This window comes from Chroicocephalus ridibundus, chromosome 5 (assembly GCF_963924245.1).
Source record: "Chroicocephalus ridibundus chromosome 5, bChrRid1.1, whole genome shotgun sequence".
Classification (NCBI taxonomy): domain Eukaryota; kingdom Metazoa; phylum Chordata; class Aves; order Charadriiformes; family Laridae; genus Chroicocephalus; species Chroicocephalus ridibundus.
This window is the reverse complement of record NC_086288.1, coordinates 3,720,458-3,737,375: the sequence shown is the minus strand read 5'-3', so window position 1 is coordinate 3,737,375 and position 16,918 is coordinate 3,720,458. Positions and strand designations below refer to the sequence as shown.

Sequence of the window (16,918 nt, the reverse complement as noted above, 5' to 3'; positions counted from 1 at the left end):
CACAGCTCCAAGATGAAATACATCCATAAAAATTTCCAAAGGGACTGTAACCTGGGCTTTAAAGTCTGAGAAAGCTGAATTACTATTGCTTGCTATAAAACTGAAGCCCTGACACACTCCTGAGGGTTCCCTGGGATGCCTGCAAAGTATCACTGGATTCACATTGCAGGATCAGGGCCACAGCTGGAAAGGATAAGTGTAGGAGTAAGGACTGTGATGAAGCTCAAGATGGTCATGGCACATCTCTGGAAAGGTGTCTGAAGAGAAAAATCCTAAGAGAGAAAGAACCTCTGGGGAACAAGGCATATGCAAACACTGAAGAAAACTAGCCGTTTATCGCACAACAAAATAAAATCTATACAGCACCTGCTTTCATTGCCAGACTGGCATACAGTCTGGGCTGCAAGAAATATTTTGTACCTGTGCTGAAGACAAACGTCCACATGTGACGGGATCACACCTTATCTTTGCCTTTTCCTACCTACCGCATCTAAGGCAGATTCCTATCCACTCCTTGACATAGACCCTACCAGTACAGTGACAAGTCTACATTAGAAACTACGTTTTTGCCCTTAATTTGACTCTACCATCGTTTAGGTGCATTTAACATTCAGCACTGAAACAGCAGGAATGCTATCGTGTTGGAGAGGCCCAACACGGCTTGTGAAATTTGGTTACATCCAAGAACACAAAACCTCTTTCTATGAGCGCAGTTTTCAGTTAGGTCAGTGCCTCTATCACACCCGCACTCACCCCCACAAGAGGAACTTGTCACCAGCTCTTCTATACGCTTTTGAAGAACACTACTGCTGGAAGACACAGAGGGTCGCCCTACACAATGTAACACTGCCTACTACACATGACAAGTTGCCTCTTCAACTACAAATTATCTCAGGGGCAAACGATTCTGAAAGCACACCGTATGAAACCCCCAGATTTAGGGGATCCAATATTTCAGGACATGTTTCGATGAGAGCTATTCGTTTCAAAAAGAAGAATATCTCACAGGTTTGGAGAGCTGCACAGATACATAACTCCTGATGACTTCCCATATGACTTAAAATTGTACTCCGTGATCAGTAGTACTACAGCAGATAAAATATTTTATACTTCTGATCTACAGCGAACACTGTATTTGCATGGCTGATTTAACAGAACAAAAGACACAAAACCTGCCAACTATTCATCCATACAGTCCATTAAACAGACAAGCTGTACAGTTTGCCAGGGCAACAAGTTCAGAAAGGCAGTGTTTCTGCAGTCATTATTTACACTGACATTGCTGCAAGTCTAATTATTAAAATATTCACCTGAGAATTTAAAGATACACTATACAACAGAACCTTCTAATGAACAGAGGAGAAGGCTGTTGACCAAGCGTGGTACCACCGCCCAGAGTAAATCCTGCGTTTAATTAGCACAGTAAAGAGATGAGGAAAAAACTCCTCTGGATAATCGAAGAGAATTTTGAAACATAGCACTGATGTTTCTGGAAAACAAACTAGGTCATGAACCAAACTGTCTCTGTTTCCTAGGACTATTGAAGGGGTTTGTTTTCTTTTATTATACTATCATAGATTGCTTTTGAGAAAGATTAACCAGTCTACAAATAATCCCTTGGTTTAGAGTTGCTTTACTGATTCGCATTAAAATGTCAAGAAAGCATTTCCCTTTGTGATGTTCTTACTGTCTTTTATCAGAAGCCATTCCCTCTGAAGACAGAAATTATTTTGCCTGTTCTTGGTTTTTAGATGTTGAACACTGTCAGCCTCCTCAGCTGATGACTCAAGCCAATTTGGACTATCTCCTCTGCAGGGTTCACAGCAGGTTCAAGTATTTTTTGCAACCCAGTCCTTTTTAATCTATTTTCTTTGTTCGGCATAACTGCAGCACGGCTAAAGCATCAACCACATAATGCAGTATCTCTTGGCTCTATCCCGATTTTTACAGGCCACATGAGAACACAAGCAGCATGTTCAAACCTTCTTGCTCAACGCCCCCTCAGACCCAGCCTGAGTATTTCCCTGCGTACCCAGCAGTGTGGAAAGTACCACGGCGTGGCAGCTGAATTTCAAGTTAACACTGCACATAAGATATGATCCAGTGCGTATTAAAATAAACAGAAAATGAGTTACTGATTTCGGTGGATCATACCTCAGGCTGTCCTTGAAATCCTTACTCAGCATTCCCTTTCTAAGGGAAGCATTGCAACTAACCAGAGTTGGCAGCATGAAGACCGTAAACACAGGCTACTCTATTCAACATGAGAAGGATTTTAAGAAGTTTGAGGATGGGGGAAAAACATGTAATAATGATCAAATTTCGATGTAAAGAGACACCAAAATTAATTAGCTTTATAACTTCCGTATCATATAGGTGACAAAAGGTGGGGGCAAGGGGTCAGAGGGAGGGGGAAGGCAAAAAAAGGAAAAAAGTTTACTATCCATGTTTAGGAGAGGCACCATAAGTTCTCCCAGTCACGATCCCAGACCAGGAATACCAAGCATTAACAAGTCAGCTCTCTCCAGCACTTCTCAGCTTTGAAGCGCTGACTGTTATTTGGATGTACGGACATGCTGTATCTCAAGTGAAGGTCAGCAGCCAGGATTAACTCATGATATAAGCGGGAGCGTGAAATTGGATAATCAAGAAACTGTGCTGAACAACAGACTTTCAAAATGTTAGCACTTTAAAACAATCAGATCTCAAGCAAGACCTGCCTCAGTCCAGCCTGTACTCATCCTAGCAACTGGGGGAGCTGGGGAAGGTGTGAGAGTCAAACAGAACTACCCTAGGACAGTGCTGTCGTCGTCATATCATTCTCCCCCCCCTTCCTGTTAGCACCCCTGAGGGCGATATGCACACACGCAATCACATGAAAGGACTCAGGTTCATGTACTAATCTACAGCTCCACTTCCCGCGTATCTGTATCACAGATGGTCCAGCACTGTGGTCCTTGGCTGAGATTTTTAGGCATGATTGTTACACTAGCTGTAAAACCACTGAAAAATAAGACAGGCAAGTTTTAGGAGGCTTCTTTACAAAAATGCTTAAGTAATAATGACAAGGAAGGTTGTCTAGCTTTATTGATCATAGGAGTTTCACAATAAAAATAGAAGTGTGATTTTTTCAGTGATTTGTTCTCCGTCTGGTTTGAATTCATTCCGCACAGAACCAAATAAAAGATATTTAGCAACATATTTTACAGAAGTAAATAGAACTCTTAAAGACACCTCATTCCGGCATCATTTTTATTTTTTGCAGATCACTGCAGGAGAGCTCTAGAGGATCTTCAAAATAGCAGACAAAATTTGGGCTCCAAATACTACTGACGACTTCTTGACAGGACCAGTCTCTTGCATGCGTTGTATGGTCACATCCGTATTAGTTTACCCTCACAAAAATTTCCAAGATCACTAAATAAATGACAAATCTAACACCACAGTTTAAAACACGGGCCCAGTCTATAACATACACAGATAATGGGTAAACTGGCCTATCAATTCTGTTTTAGAAGGTCAAAGACCAACGCTGCCACCATGTCTAACATGCTCTAGAATATCCTTAGGATAGCAAATCAAGCAACACTCCAAATAGTACTCGTGGAACATGCAGCTCTAGGTTTAGGGAATAAATCTTTAAGTTTGTAAATAAATCTAAACGTAGTGTAGTGATTTCTGAAGCAACACTTTTCCTAGATGAAATTCTGCATCCAAAGAACGTTATTGATGTTACTCATGCCATTGTAGGAAGAACAAAACCAAAACCAAACTTTGGATTTCAGGACCATTCTGGCCTGCTGGGCTATCGTCAACTTTAGAGACCAAATATGTGGGTTTTTTTCTTTTTATACATACACAAACACATATAGGTGGATAGACAGATGTGTCTGTATGTGTGCATGTGTGTAGATATATATATATACACACAATATTTTTCAACATTTGAGAAAAAAGCAATTACTGACTTAAGATCACGCCCGAAAGTCTGATCAACGGAGGGCTTCCTTCCTTCCTTCTCAAAAACCTGGAGTTGTTTCTCTTTTGCTAGAAGGCATTACTGTGACTTTTTAAACTTACTACTCATGGTTGCATTCCTGAGAACTTTCTACAATAGGAACTCTTTTGTTCCTATTTTTGCACAGCCAAACATATTAAAGAAAGAAGCTTTCATTAGAAAAAAGGCATAGACAAGTTTAAGACTGTTTTAATTGGAGGTGGATAAGATACTTCTGCTTACCTGCAGGCCTTCTTAAACAATGTTTATTAGTAAACATGCCTCTAAGGCTAATTAATTCCACTGAAATCAGAAAGAACTGGGCACACTTAAAGCGTCATGCTGCATTCACAAGCCAACTACAGCTAGCCAATTGCCACAGGAGTACTTAGAAAGTACTAGGAGAAATTTTGTTACGTGAACAAAAAGCAGCACTGAACATCTTCACCTCTGAAGCAAGGCTATTTGGGATGAGTGTAATACACTTTTTAAAAGCCAAGTCCTTTCTATGATGTTAGTTTTGAAGGTCAATAGCAAAACTAGCTCTTACTTTAGAAATACCACATCAGGCAGGAATGTTCATACTCCAAGTCTCTCTTCCATGAATACTTTTGCTTCTACAGTAACTGGGATGCTTCTGGGATGACTCCAGAACCTCCAAACATTAATAATGTTTGTACGCAACTACCCACCTCTCTTTTATTAACACTGAGCTATAGCTGAATGTCACAAGTAAGGGGCTGTGTGGAACTGAGGTACGAGCTAAGCAACCTGCAAAGGACGCAGACCTGTTTTATTGCTCCTTTACTCTAGGGCTGAGGAGGTAATCTATGCCTCTCTTCAGCACGCATGGATTACCTAATGCTGCTAGAGACCGTAAGCAAAAGCAGCTCCCTCCACCTATTTCCTGTCCTACAAGAGGAGGAGCTTCCCCTCCCACCGAATCAACGAAGGGACATTCTGCAAAAGAAGGCTTTGTCTCTCCTGTTTTTCTGCGGACAGCATTTGAGCCCGCTGTGATTGGGCCCCAGACATAACCTGTTGCAATGTTTGTTTGATACGAAAGAAACAAAACCAAACCATTCAACCACAGCCTCCCCACCCAGCATCAGCTACCTATTCAACTTTAAATAACAGGTTTTCTACATAATTACACGCTTTACATGGTTGCAACCAAAATAAAATACTGCACTCACACAGACAGGTAAGTAAAATATATATAAACTGAAAATGCAATACCAACTTCAGTTTAAAAAGCAAAGCACAAACTTTTCCTCCTGAACTTCCTAAATACCAGCGTGTTCTGACTCTTGAAGTTTCCAAGGTAACTGAGTAACATCTCTGACAGCTTACAGTTAGAGCTTGCGCAGTCTTACAATGTTTAATTTACTGCTGTTGCTACGATCAGCTTTGGCCAGTGCATAAGAGGAGACAAACACCATTTTGGGAGAGCAACACGCAGTCTGTAGAGGAAAACACACAGGCAGAATAGCAGGTGCCATTCAAGCTGCTATTTTGAGTTACAGAGGTATCTAGCAATAGCCAAAGTAATTTTTCTCGAGTGCCATTTCTGTTGGCAAAACAAATTATCAATATTGTTGGCCAGCTAATTAAGTGCATATGAACGTTACTTTTTATTTCCCTTCTACCTGTACTGTTGCTTAGTCAGGTTTTTCTTCTTCTATTACCATTCTGAAGAGCAGACACAGTCTCCAATTTATCAGGAACTAATGACATCTTTATAAAGGCGTTTCACCAGTCTAAATTTCAAATTTGTAAATAATTAATCAGGAACTCTGATTACAATATGAATAAAATTTACAAAACCATCAAGTTTCCAAGTCACTGGCACCATTTTTTTTTCAGAATTACCTCCTTATTGTAACAACAATGGTGCATGGAACAACATACTACAGAAGTATTCTAAAGAGTACACTTTAAGAGTATTTTGAAATGCACCCTAAAAGCAAAAAGGCAGAAAAAAAATAAATTGGAAAATTTACTTGAATTAGGAAAAGCTTTGCTGCCAAAGCCTTTGCTAAATTTGGCTCTGAAAGTTCATTCTAGTTACAGAGTGTAATTACAGCCCAACAGGCTAACAAAAAGCCTTCTCCTAGATGATGAAGTCTTGGGAAGCAGTCCAATTTCAAATGCTTTACTACCAAATGCAGACTAGCACAGGGCATGCTCCATAAGGAAAGCCTCATCTAATACAGGATTTATGCACCTAAATTAGGCATTGTGAAACCTAGCTTACAGGCACTGGCCTCCAGAGTGATATAAAACTTTCTGGGTGAGGCACCTGGAGACGCTTGAGAGTTCTGGGCTCTCCATACCACGCATGGGAAAGGAGCTACGCAAAAAACCCCAGACATTAACCTGGCGCTAGCTAGTTAAAAAAAATTAAAATAAAATAGCATTGACGGGGCAACATAGATTGTCAAATACCCATCCTGCTCCATAGACTAGGCAGACTCTGAACTGTGAGATCAGTCTCACAGTTCTCTCCCATAAGAAGGCATCAATAAGGATGCTTTGGAACTTGTTTTATTTTAATAGCTAGAAAATGGAAGAAACTGTAGTGCTTTGACTCACACGTACCAGCATGGTATACAGCAATGAGTTCAAGATACAAGTTTATGCTACCTGGACAATCTCTATATGGATTGATTGTTCCAAATAGCTCGACAATGGATTGGTTGCAAGAATACCAACACAGTCCTAAGAACGAGGAGGAAATGTCTGGTAGCACGGCCCTATCCCTAAACTAACTGGCCTAGTTGTAATCTGCAGCGTGGTAGTGGTACACATGCTCTCCTTCTGGTCCACCAGCTTCCATCTGTGGAAGTTTAAATGGAGGCAACAAACTCTTTTGTACAAACTGGGCAATAGACTTGGTGATCAGACCTCTTTCCTGGAGGGTGAAGAAGCGTTTCTACACCATCAGACAAAATGCCCTAAGTATTCAGTTTATCACATGTCCAGGGCTTCTACTCTCACCGTGTTTCAGACAAACATGCCAAATAGTATAGATTACGTTGATAGTGGGTGCCAAAGACATTGACAAAATCAGTCTCTGCTGGATCTCGGACAATCCAGAGACCAGAACTGCTGAGCATACAAAACAATCTATCCCACTTACAATTCAGAGATAGCAAAATATTATCTCCTCACTGGTCAACACCTGCTGGTTTTGCTGTGGAGCACTCATTCGAAATGAGGAAGCTTTTGTTACCTACACTGGAGAGAAGTCCAGAATTGTGAACAGACATGAAGCAATTCTGAATAACCTAGATATAAAGGGTCACCTGAAGTCCACACAAAGGAAAATGTTAAACGTTCAGCGAGCTCTGATATTTCATTTCCAGTAGTTGGGAATATGAAGAGGAGTTCAAGTTCCAAGTACGTATGTGGATTACAAAGTCACAAGCCAACATTGAGACGGGTGAGACATTTCAAAACACACAACAGGACAAAACTGTGGCCAATCTCTCTTTCAAAACTTTTTGAAAAAAAGGTTCTCTTAAAATTATAATCTTTTGATAGTTAAAAAAAGCTTACTAGCAGTGTGGACAATTTTACTGTCTAACCATGCATTCCTGACTAAGAAGACTCACAGTGTAAAATCACTGAACTGTACAAAACCCTCAATTGCTTACCTAAGCTTCGGTACCCAAAAGGGAAGAAAGCAGCAATATAAAACCAAACTTTACAAAGAACTTTTGGGTGATCTCACAGCTAGACCTGCAAGTCCCACTTCCACAGAAAGCAAATTGGTAGATACTACAGTGGAGGAGAACATTAAAAGACACACAGATAAATAGGATAATACAGAGGAAGAGCTGATGTCGTTTTCGATGAGGGATGTCATGACATACAGATCTATTGAGTTCTGTCAAGAGTCAGCCCCCATGCAGATAAGCATGACCTAGTTGATATAATGTATTCCTTTTGAAAAAAGTCTTTTGATAGAACCCATCATCCAAAGCTCTTAAATTAGCTAAGCTCTCCTGCAATATGGGGGAGGGGCCCATGCAAATAAGTAACTAAATAAAAGAAATCAAAGGGTAAAATAAAAAAAACAGCTTTTTACAGTGGGTAGATACCATCAGCAAGCACCTCAAGGATCTGTTCCACAGTCTGGGCTTTTTAACACATCCCTAATAGAAAGGAGCAGCCAGTAAGATATTTAATTTGAATTATTTCCTACTGCCTGCAAACTAAGCGTTCCTCACTCCCCTCAAAGCAAAGTTCTGCGTGAACACGTAACCACTAATAAATGCATGTGTCTACATAACAATATTCTTCAAACTAGAGCTACAGCCTGCTCACCCTTCTTACTAGCTACAGGATAGGGACAGCAGAAGCCGAGTCCCCACTGAGTCCAGGGGACATCGCAGGAGTGTTGGGATTTCCCTAATTCTTCGTGTTTGTTTAACATTTGAATGACTTATTTAAAACCAAAAAGAGGAGACTTGAGGCCTAAAAGAAAAATTCACACTCTGGTACTTGACTTTGTTCTTGAAACAAACAAACAAAAAAAAAACAAAAACAAAAAAATGGTAAAAGCCACGGCTTTCCAAATAGCCCAGCTGCACTGGTCATTATCAGAGTCTGCTATCCTGAAAAGCCTAAATGGCTTTTAGCTCATGAACACCAGCATTTCTGAGAAATAAATTCCATTCCACTTTTATCTTTTAACTCGTTAATTAACTGAGGAGAAAGTGAGAAGTGAAATACTGAAGTCCCACCCATGACTATTTAAAAAAAAAAATAAATTCAAATATATAGGAAAGAACATGGTAGAGAATGATGACACAAAACTACTAAGGAGCAAAGAAGGTGGTAATTAGATATTTAAATATTTAAAACTATAGATAAGTATTTGGAGTTGTTTATATTTGCTTTTCCAACACGAAATACTCTTTTAATTACCTTTTGTTAGCAAGTAGTATGAAATGTTAAATGAAGATCACATGGTTTATTCGGGCTCTGGAAACATTCATACATCTCCAAAACAAATTCATGCAGGGCTTGCTCTATGATGATAACGGTGAGAGCGAGTTTATTTTTATAGACTGTTGCTAAAGCACTGGTGGACTAAAAATAAGTTCTGTCAAACAATGATACTGTATTCTCAATCTATAACAAACAAATACTTTCCATAGATCATCCAAATCAGGAGAGTGAAAATGAACTGTTTCTTTTGAAAAATAATAGATGAGGACTTGGTAAAGATAAGATTCAGAAATGTCTAGAGCTGTTCAGACACTGCGGGGGGGTAAGGCATGAATGTTTTAACAGCCTTTGTTTCAAATGATATATAGCATACATACAATGTTCACTAGTTTATAAATTTCTAGATTGGCTGTAGGGTTTTTTTTTTTCAGTAATCTTTGGAAGACTCCATGGATTTTGCCCCTCTAACTTGAGAGCTTTTCTGAATAAACCCATTTCACTTGCTCCACTCTTCTGACGCTCGGTATATATGCCAGGTGTTGCTAACTTAGCAGCTCTTGGGATAGCAAACGCAAGCCTACAACGATCTCTATTCAAAGGTCTCTACTTACATCCTTAATCTGCTCTCACTTGTGATTTAACGTTACTGAAGTAAAGTCTCCTTTGTGAACTTTTCTTCAGTGGCCAGTTTTACTATTTAAATTTTTATAATGGTTTCTCTAGAATGTTCTCATTGTGCAGTTTTACCAGCTTACGTGTAAGCACCTGAAATCCTGCATCTTACCTGCATTTATCTTTCTTACCCTTTCAACCCTAAATTGTTGTGGAGTTGAGCTTTCCTCTCTTGATGTGAGGACTGATATTGCAGCCTACTGGTATAGGTGTATTTTTATATCTTCTTTTGTATTCGCTTATATTGGCTTTGTGTCCTCTTAACTCAGAATTTCCACCAGACTTCTAGATGCTATGGAACTTCTCAGACCCAGTATTAGTCCAGTGGGTCTCAATTGCCTGGGAAGTTTTTAGCAGGGTATAAGGCAACAGCATCGTCATCTTTTCATTCCACTACATTTCTGTAATTTTACATTTGTTCTTTCTCACTGCAGGGGCAAACTTTTTTTGTTTTTGGGTTTCCCCCCCACAAGACACATTACACTTATTCAAGGACATGCATGAGATCTTTTCATTTAACATCCTTATCTAGCACCATGATGATTTTACTTTGTCTTCTTATATTCTCCCATAGGGAGAATTTGTATCCCATTCTTTACTGGAAATGGAGACACCTGTTGTACGCGTCTTCAAAAGATGCCCCTGTTAAAAGTTTGTATATTTCTCAGCTTCTGACAGTTTTTTTGCCAGACTTAATTAAAACACTTTTTTATTCACTTTGTATGCTAACATTCCCACTTCCACTTCCAGAGACAGGACACCAGCTCCTGGGTGCAGACACTCCACTTTCCCCAAAAATGTGACTAATGAACTTAAATCTGCCTTTCAGACGTGCTGAAATCCTTTGTTTCTGCATTAGCACAGTAATGGCATAAGAAAAAAAGACAGGCATGAATCCTATGGCAAAAGACCACTGAAAACACAAATATATTTTATATACTATTTTAAGTTAATCCTCAACTCTAAGTGACGATCAAAGCAAAATACCAATTAATAAAGAATTATATTTATGGAACACTCATAAGTCTATCAATGACCTGAATGACCCCGATAGCCCATAGCTTTTTTCATAGGGCTTTCCTAACACAGAAAAGCATGGTCTACACAATATGCATCAGAACGGATTACGTATACTGTATAGATTTGCTAAAGTCCTTACAGTTCAGGTGAGATAGCTCCGTTTCTCAGCTGTTCCTAACCATATTACCAGCTGCACAAACCATTTGTGGCCATTTCACATCCATGGTCCACTAAACCCTTGCAGCCGTTGCTTTTCTTCCTCCCCCTCCTTTGAAAAACACCAGAAAAAAACAGAGCTGGAATTCCCCGTGCGCTAACACTGAGTATATTAAAAACCGCAGAAACAGAGAGAGAACTGCAGCTAAAGCTGCAACACAGACGAATGAAGGCAAACTATTCAATTGAAAGGCCAGGAAAAAAATATCATTATTTTAAACAGTTACTAGGTACAACCTGCTGCTTATCAAGAGATAAAGTGATTAGACAGATTCCCACTTTGTACTGAGCCCTGTAACATGTGATGAGCATCACCTGTAGGCATTGTTAAAATGCACTTTAAAGCATCCATAAGATAGGCTAGATATTCTGAAACAATGAACATTCTGTGCCTTGCAGTCGCTAGTTCCAGGCAGTATGCACCATACTAGGAAACTGAGAAACACAAATAAACCCCTGAACGTATTTCACCTCTATAAAAAGCACAGTTCTTTCAAATTAAGTGGCTTTTCAGAATTAAAGTGGTTATAAATCCCATACAGAAGACCATTTTATTGGAAGATCTTAAGAGCAAGATCTTATTTTGGCAGCAGCAGCAAAGACAAAGGGCACAGGCAAGCTTTGGAAAAACTGCCTCGGCTAATAACTGCCCAGCACTTCTTACTACAGCACCATCTCTTCAGTTCTTATAACTTTACCAAGCTGTAACTGTTCATACTAAAATTTTCCACGCTGGACTTTTGCCAATTTTGAGAGACATTTTTCAGAGTTTTTTAGCCTCTTCCAAGAAAGCGGGCAGGGAATAATACACTACTCTCTACAGATTAATGAATTCCACTGACCTTTCCAACAGCTTGAGAGCACTAACACTTCAGAACTGGTGGGTCACTAAGTACGTCTTTTTACCAACCCTGGGAAAACCATCCTGAACTTGGTCAAGTACAAGTGTTTGTACATACTGCTAATTTACATATGCAGAAGAGATTTAGATTTTAGCAACTCATTGCTCACCCCACCCAAACACTATGCAGAAGACAGGGAAGCCATGCATGGGGAACATAAATAACTAGAGGCAGACTGAAAGATGCACAAATGAAGAGCCGACATGAAAGCGGAATCATAAGTGCTACGTGGGCACAGAAACTGGGATAAAGGGTAGTAAGGGGTAAGGGTTGGCTGGTAAAGTGAAGAGGTGGAGAAGCAACAGCAGGAGTTTCACCTAGGAGAAAATGGGGGGGGGGGGGGGAGGGGGCAACAAGCCAAGTCTGCACATTCTCCTCAAGAACTGGAATGAAACCCAAAATTGCTGTCTAGCAGACAAATAGTGAGACTCGGTATCTGCAGAACCATAAGTAATACATCCTATTTCCCTGTGGACCAGAGAGAAGATAACTGCATCCTACCCTGCTAAAATAATACTCCTCATTCAAACTACAGAGATCTGTTGGATTGGAAGTTATCCATCCTGATAAAGAACAACATCTGCTTTTTTCCAACATGTTTTTCAAAAAAACCCTAAGAATTTACAAGTAATAAAACAAAGAAAGAAAACCCAAAGATTGCAAAACCCAGTGCTGAACGTCTTTGCAATTTTAATTAGGCTTTTCTCTGCATGCATTTTATGAGGAGTTTTTGAAGACACAATCACATACTACAACTTCCATGAAATCCTTGTTTTTTTCCCAGCAAACAGTGCTCTGAAAGTAAATTAGTGCAGCACATGAAAAGGAAATGCATTCTGCAGACATTTGCTGCAGAATTTAGAAGCTGTGCAATGGAGGAAGCAGGAGCTGAAGAACAAGAAATATGATCCTACAGATAAATGATGCAGCTAAACACTGCTCTTGAGAAGTAGTTTTATCCCTGCTACGAATACAATCCTTTGGAGATGCCACGAAATCTGGGTAACTGTCTTAAGACCACAGGATACGATACTGCCAATCTGTAGAAACACTTTGCAGACAAACTAGGGATACGTTCAGAATATGAAGGGCTATTAGAGATGGTAATACGAGAAAAGGAACTGATTAGGTTAGTGCCTCCAAATGAGTGCCAAAAATGGGTGGCTACATTAGCCTTCTTTCTATGACTCAGCTCATCCAAGTAGAAAATACCATTATCTTCTCAGTCTGCTGTGAAATTAAATTATTTTGTAAAGAACTAAATGGAAAAATGCCATTTTTAAAATGTAATTATCCACATCTTAAAACCAACTTGATACAGTTTGTGGTCATCCTCTTTTAATGTCTTTGCCTACACCTATGGAGCTCCAGCAGAGCAAGCAACTGACAAAGCTGGCATAAACCAAAGGCGGCTGGGGGAACACCAGGAACCTAGTGGTTCAGATCACTCTTGTACCTTTTCTAAACAAAGATTTTTATCCCTTGAAGTTGCATCATGACCCAAGTGCATCTCATAGTCTTCTGCCACCTCGCCACCTCTCTACTCTCTTATTCCCTCCTAGTCAAGAGGTAAAACACCCCCAATCCCAACCCAGTCAAGAACCAAGAACAAGTCTGTAATATTTAGGAGACAAAACCACATGGCACTAACATTCAGTTTGTCCTTACCTCATTTGGTGGAACAATAGCAAAAGGCTGGATGACAGCTGCCAGTGGAATGCGAGCCTGTTTGGCCATATCTGAAGATGATGGGAAGCAGTAGGTAGTACATCGGATATAACGAGGGCTGGCATGGCCTAAAACACCCAACACACCATACCGAATGAAAGACTGTTAAAAGCAAACCACTTGTCCCAAACACAAACCAGAAAAATCAAGACAACAAATGAAGCAACAAGGGCGTACGCTAAATGAAATACACATTTCTTTTCCTCACATTCAAGCTTCTGACCATCTTTCACCTTTATCTGTCAGCCCATTGCCCCTCCCTGTGGGTAAATCTTTTCTTGCTGTTTGACTTTAAAGCAGAGATTAAGCGTATCAAGAAAAACACCACAGTTATTTGCAATAAGAATCCCAATAGAGATTAGTTTGAAACCTATGGTATCTAAGAACTTAAAATAATATGGATGAAATCCCCAATGGAAATACCACCATTGTACATAATGAAACGCTCCACACTGATACCTACTGTTAAGACTGCTCTAATGAGCTAGCTCTCATTCAGAAAGTAGTATAGCTGTGTTAAAATCACCATGCTCATTTACCTTGCGAAATACAGCGTGCTAAAATCACGACAACACTTCTTGTAACACACTGAGATCAGTTCCCTCAATGAGAAACTGTGCTGTGCACTGTAGACAAGAGCACTGAAAGGCAACAGGAGTTCAGAAATCGGCTTACTTATGCTCCTTTTTTAACCATCAAGCTGCAGCTCTGCTCAGTTTCTTGAAAGGAATTTCTTTGTTCATCAGAATAATAATAATCAACCCCACTCTCAGATAATGGCAAAAAATCCTGATGTGCTTGTACGTTTTCTACAGTTTATCCAAGCACCGCTGAATTGATGCTGGACTAAGCGATACCATCAGTTTAACCTGTATTAAAATATCAAGTCTACTGTCAAGAGCAGCACATGGAATATTGTACCTTCAGGCTCTAGGCAGAGGCAAAGGCAGATACACTGGACAAAGGAAAAAACTAAGTCAAGTAGACAGCTTGTACGCTGCCCCTATTGCTTGGATAGAATTTTCCAAAATTCATATCTTAAAACACAACAGTGTTAGTCTCATTCTTCTTCTAGTGTCCATCTTTTAAAATTTCAGAATCTAAAACTTTCAACTTGACATTTAAAAAAATTAATTTAAAAAGAAAAGTTGTCTCAACTATTCATATTTATTTTAAAGGTCAGGAAGAGTACAAGAGGTGTCAACCCAAGGTGCAAGAATTCCACTCTCACTTCTTGCCACACCCCACCCCGCCCCCTTTTTTTTTTTTTTCCTTTAAAAAGAGTTTCCTATTTCATGTTTAATTTAGAGTAAGGAGCATAATTTTCAGATGAGAAATTTGAGGATTTAGTCTTTTTTTTTTTCTTTTTTTTTTTAAATTTGATTTCACCTAGAAAGACTCCCAAATCAGTAACAAGGACAGTTACCTTGGTCTTGGATTACGCAGTCTGTGGTAACAAGAGGAGGAACCTGTCCTCTTGTGTTTGTAGCGTAGATCTGCCCTCCCCTAGAAGCCTTATCATTTTCAATTACTTGAATCTGATGAATAAGAAGAAAGAACAGCATGAGAAAGGTAAGCCATGTATTCAGTTCCATTCATAAACCATTATGCTAACATCTACACCAAATAAAGCTTCTGACACTGTCTTATACCGAGGTGCTATAAATCTATCATAATCCAGGCTTCTGGGACACTTAACTAGAAAACTACACACAGCTGAGCAGTATAACTCCTTTACAACTGCAGTTGCCTCTTGAAACTCAGGGGTAACGCTACATGTCAGGGTGGATAAGACCTATATTCAGTGAACAAATGAGCTTTTTAGAGTAAGTATACTGACAGCTAGGAGGACAGACCTTTTCAAGAGAGGCTAGCCAGGGGAACGGTGGTGTAAATAAGTCCTCGTTACTGAATGTGGCGTTCCATTCTCCCAGATCAAACCAAAGTGCACGGTTGCATCACCTTATACAGATGCCATACACAGCAGGTTATCTTTTCTAATACCACAGCTGTGCCAGCTGCTGTTCATCATAAATTATGCAATGAGATTGCAATGGTGGGAGGGTTTAGCCCTCGTTCCTCCTGACTAGGCTCTATGCACAGGGTGGTTAAGAAAAAAAATTAGTATATGACCTTCCTAGCTGAGCTATATTTCTGCACTGCCATTTAGAAAGCAGCAATTTAAATTCCTGAGAAAAGCCTTGCTGTCCATTAGGTAGTATCTCAACACTGGAGCTCAGCGTTTTCATTCTCTAGGTCAGACTATGTCATGAGCTTCCTCCTCGAAAGAAAGTAAAGGAGAGCAATCACAGAAAACTTTTATTAAAGTGAGGCAGCTCTGATCACGTACAGATTTACTCTGGTTGAAGCCTAGTTTATTGCAATTTACAGTGTAATGTCGTGAAATGCTCATGAAGCTGGCTTTACTACTGAACAAATTTCTCTCCCATATGCTTCCTTCCCTGTCACTTCTGCACAGTCCCTCACCACTGTTTCAGTTTGATACTTTTCAGGATATAACTGAAGTTACTTGAAGTTGTATTTTGTTCCACACCATAAACAGTGTCACTGAAACAATAGCGTTATTCCTCCTCCCCCCACAAAGCAGCTATCCGTTCAGCAATCTGGTTTAGAGTGCAGCTGAACAGCTGTGAGAGGCAAGAGGAACGAGACAGGGAATTTCTGAACCTGGCTTTGCCACTGCTGTTGGTGTCCCATGGAATGGTATCTTTACACTGCCTATGAATTTCTAATAATAGCTAGGGAAGTTCAGAAGCCTCTGTTGGAAAGCAAACAGAAGAAAACCAAAATGAGTTGCATAGTCTATTGATCGTTGTCCAAAAGGGATTTCCTAACACACTGGAAATAATCTGGGGCCTGGAACCTTTTTTTTTTCCCCCAATAAAGTTTTTGTATTGCAATTTAAATATACAATACATTCCTCAGACAGCTTGTTATATCTTCCGCTTGATTACTTTTCCCTGCCTCCTTGGCTTGTACACTTATTGCTAACTCTTGCATTAGAAGGAAAGAGGTTTTGCTCTAGAAAAAGTCCACTGGCTGAAGAAAGCAAACCACTTTCAGATTTAGCTCTGCAAAGGATCAACGTACCATGGTATTCTGCAGTTAACTGACCTAAATATATCATTGTTCTTGGAAATAATTGTTGACAAAGCCCAGATGCTAGTTTTCATAGATGTTGTCAGAGCACATATCAACCTCTAACATATGTAAGAAAATATAAATCAACAACGGCTACAGATAAGAAGTAAATTTATCTGGCAACACTACTGTAATTATATAACGTAAATATAACAAGAGAAGTACACATGGTCATACTTATTCCTCATTCTGAATTAGCTTTTTGCCCTTTACAGACGTTGACCCAGATCATGTTTCTTTTAAACATGTCATTTTGATCCTC

General features: G+C 39.7%; 1 protein-coding gene across 3 annotated transcripts in view; it reads right to left on the bottom strand.

The window, feature by feature from the left end:
• SEC24D (SEC24 homolog D, COPII coat complex component) overlaps positions 1-16,918 on the bottom strand; it is a 67,509-nt gene that overhangs the window by 23,706 nt on the left and 26,885 nt on the right. For all 3 annotated transcript variants that reach the window (XM_063335312.1, XM_063335313.1, XM_063335311.1), the window contains exons 7-8: positions 14,921-15,032; positions 13,435-13,562 (exon numbers count right to left, since the gene is read on the bottom strand). In XM_063335312.1, coding sequence (XP_063191382.1) covers positions 13,435-13,562; positions 14,921-15,032 — 240 coding nt within the window. The remainder of the gene's footprint in view (positions 1-13,434; positions 13,563-14,920; positions 15,033-16,918) is intronic.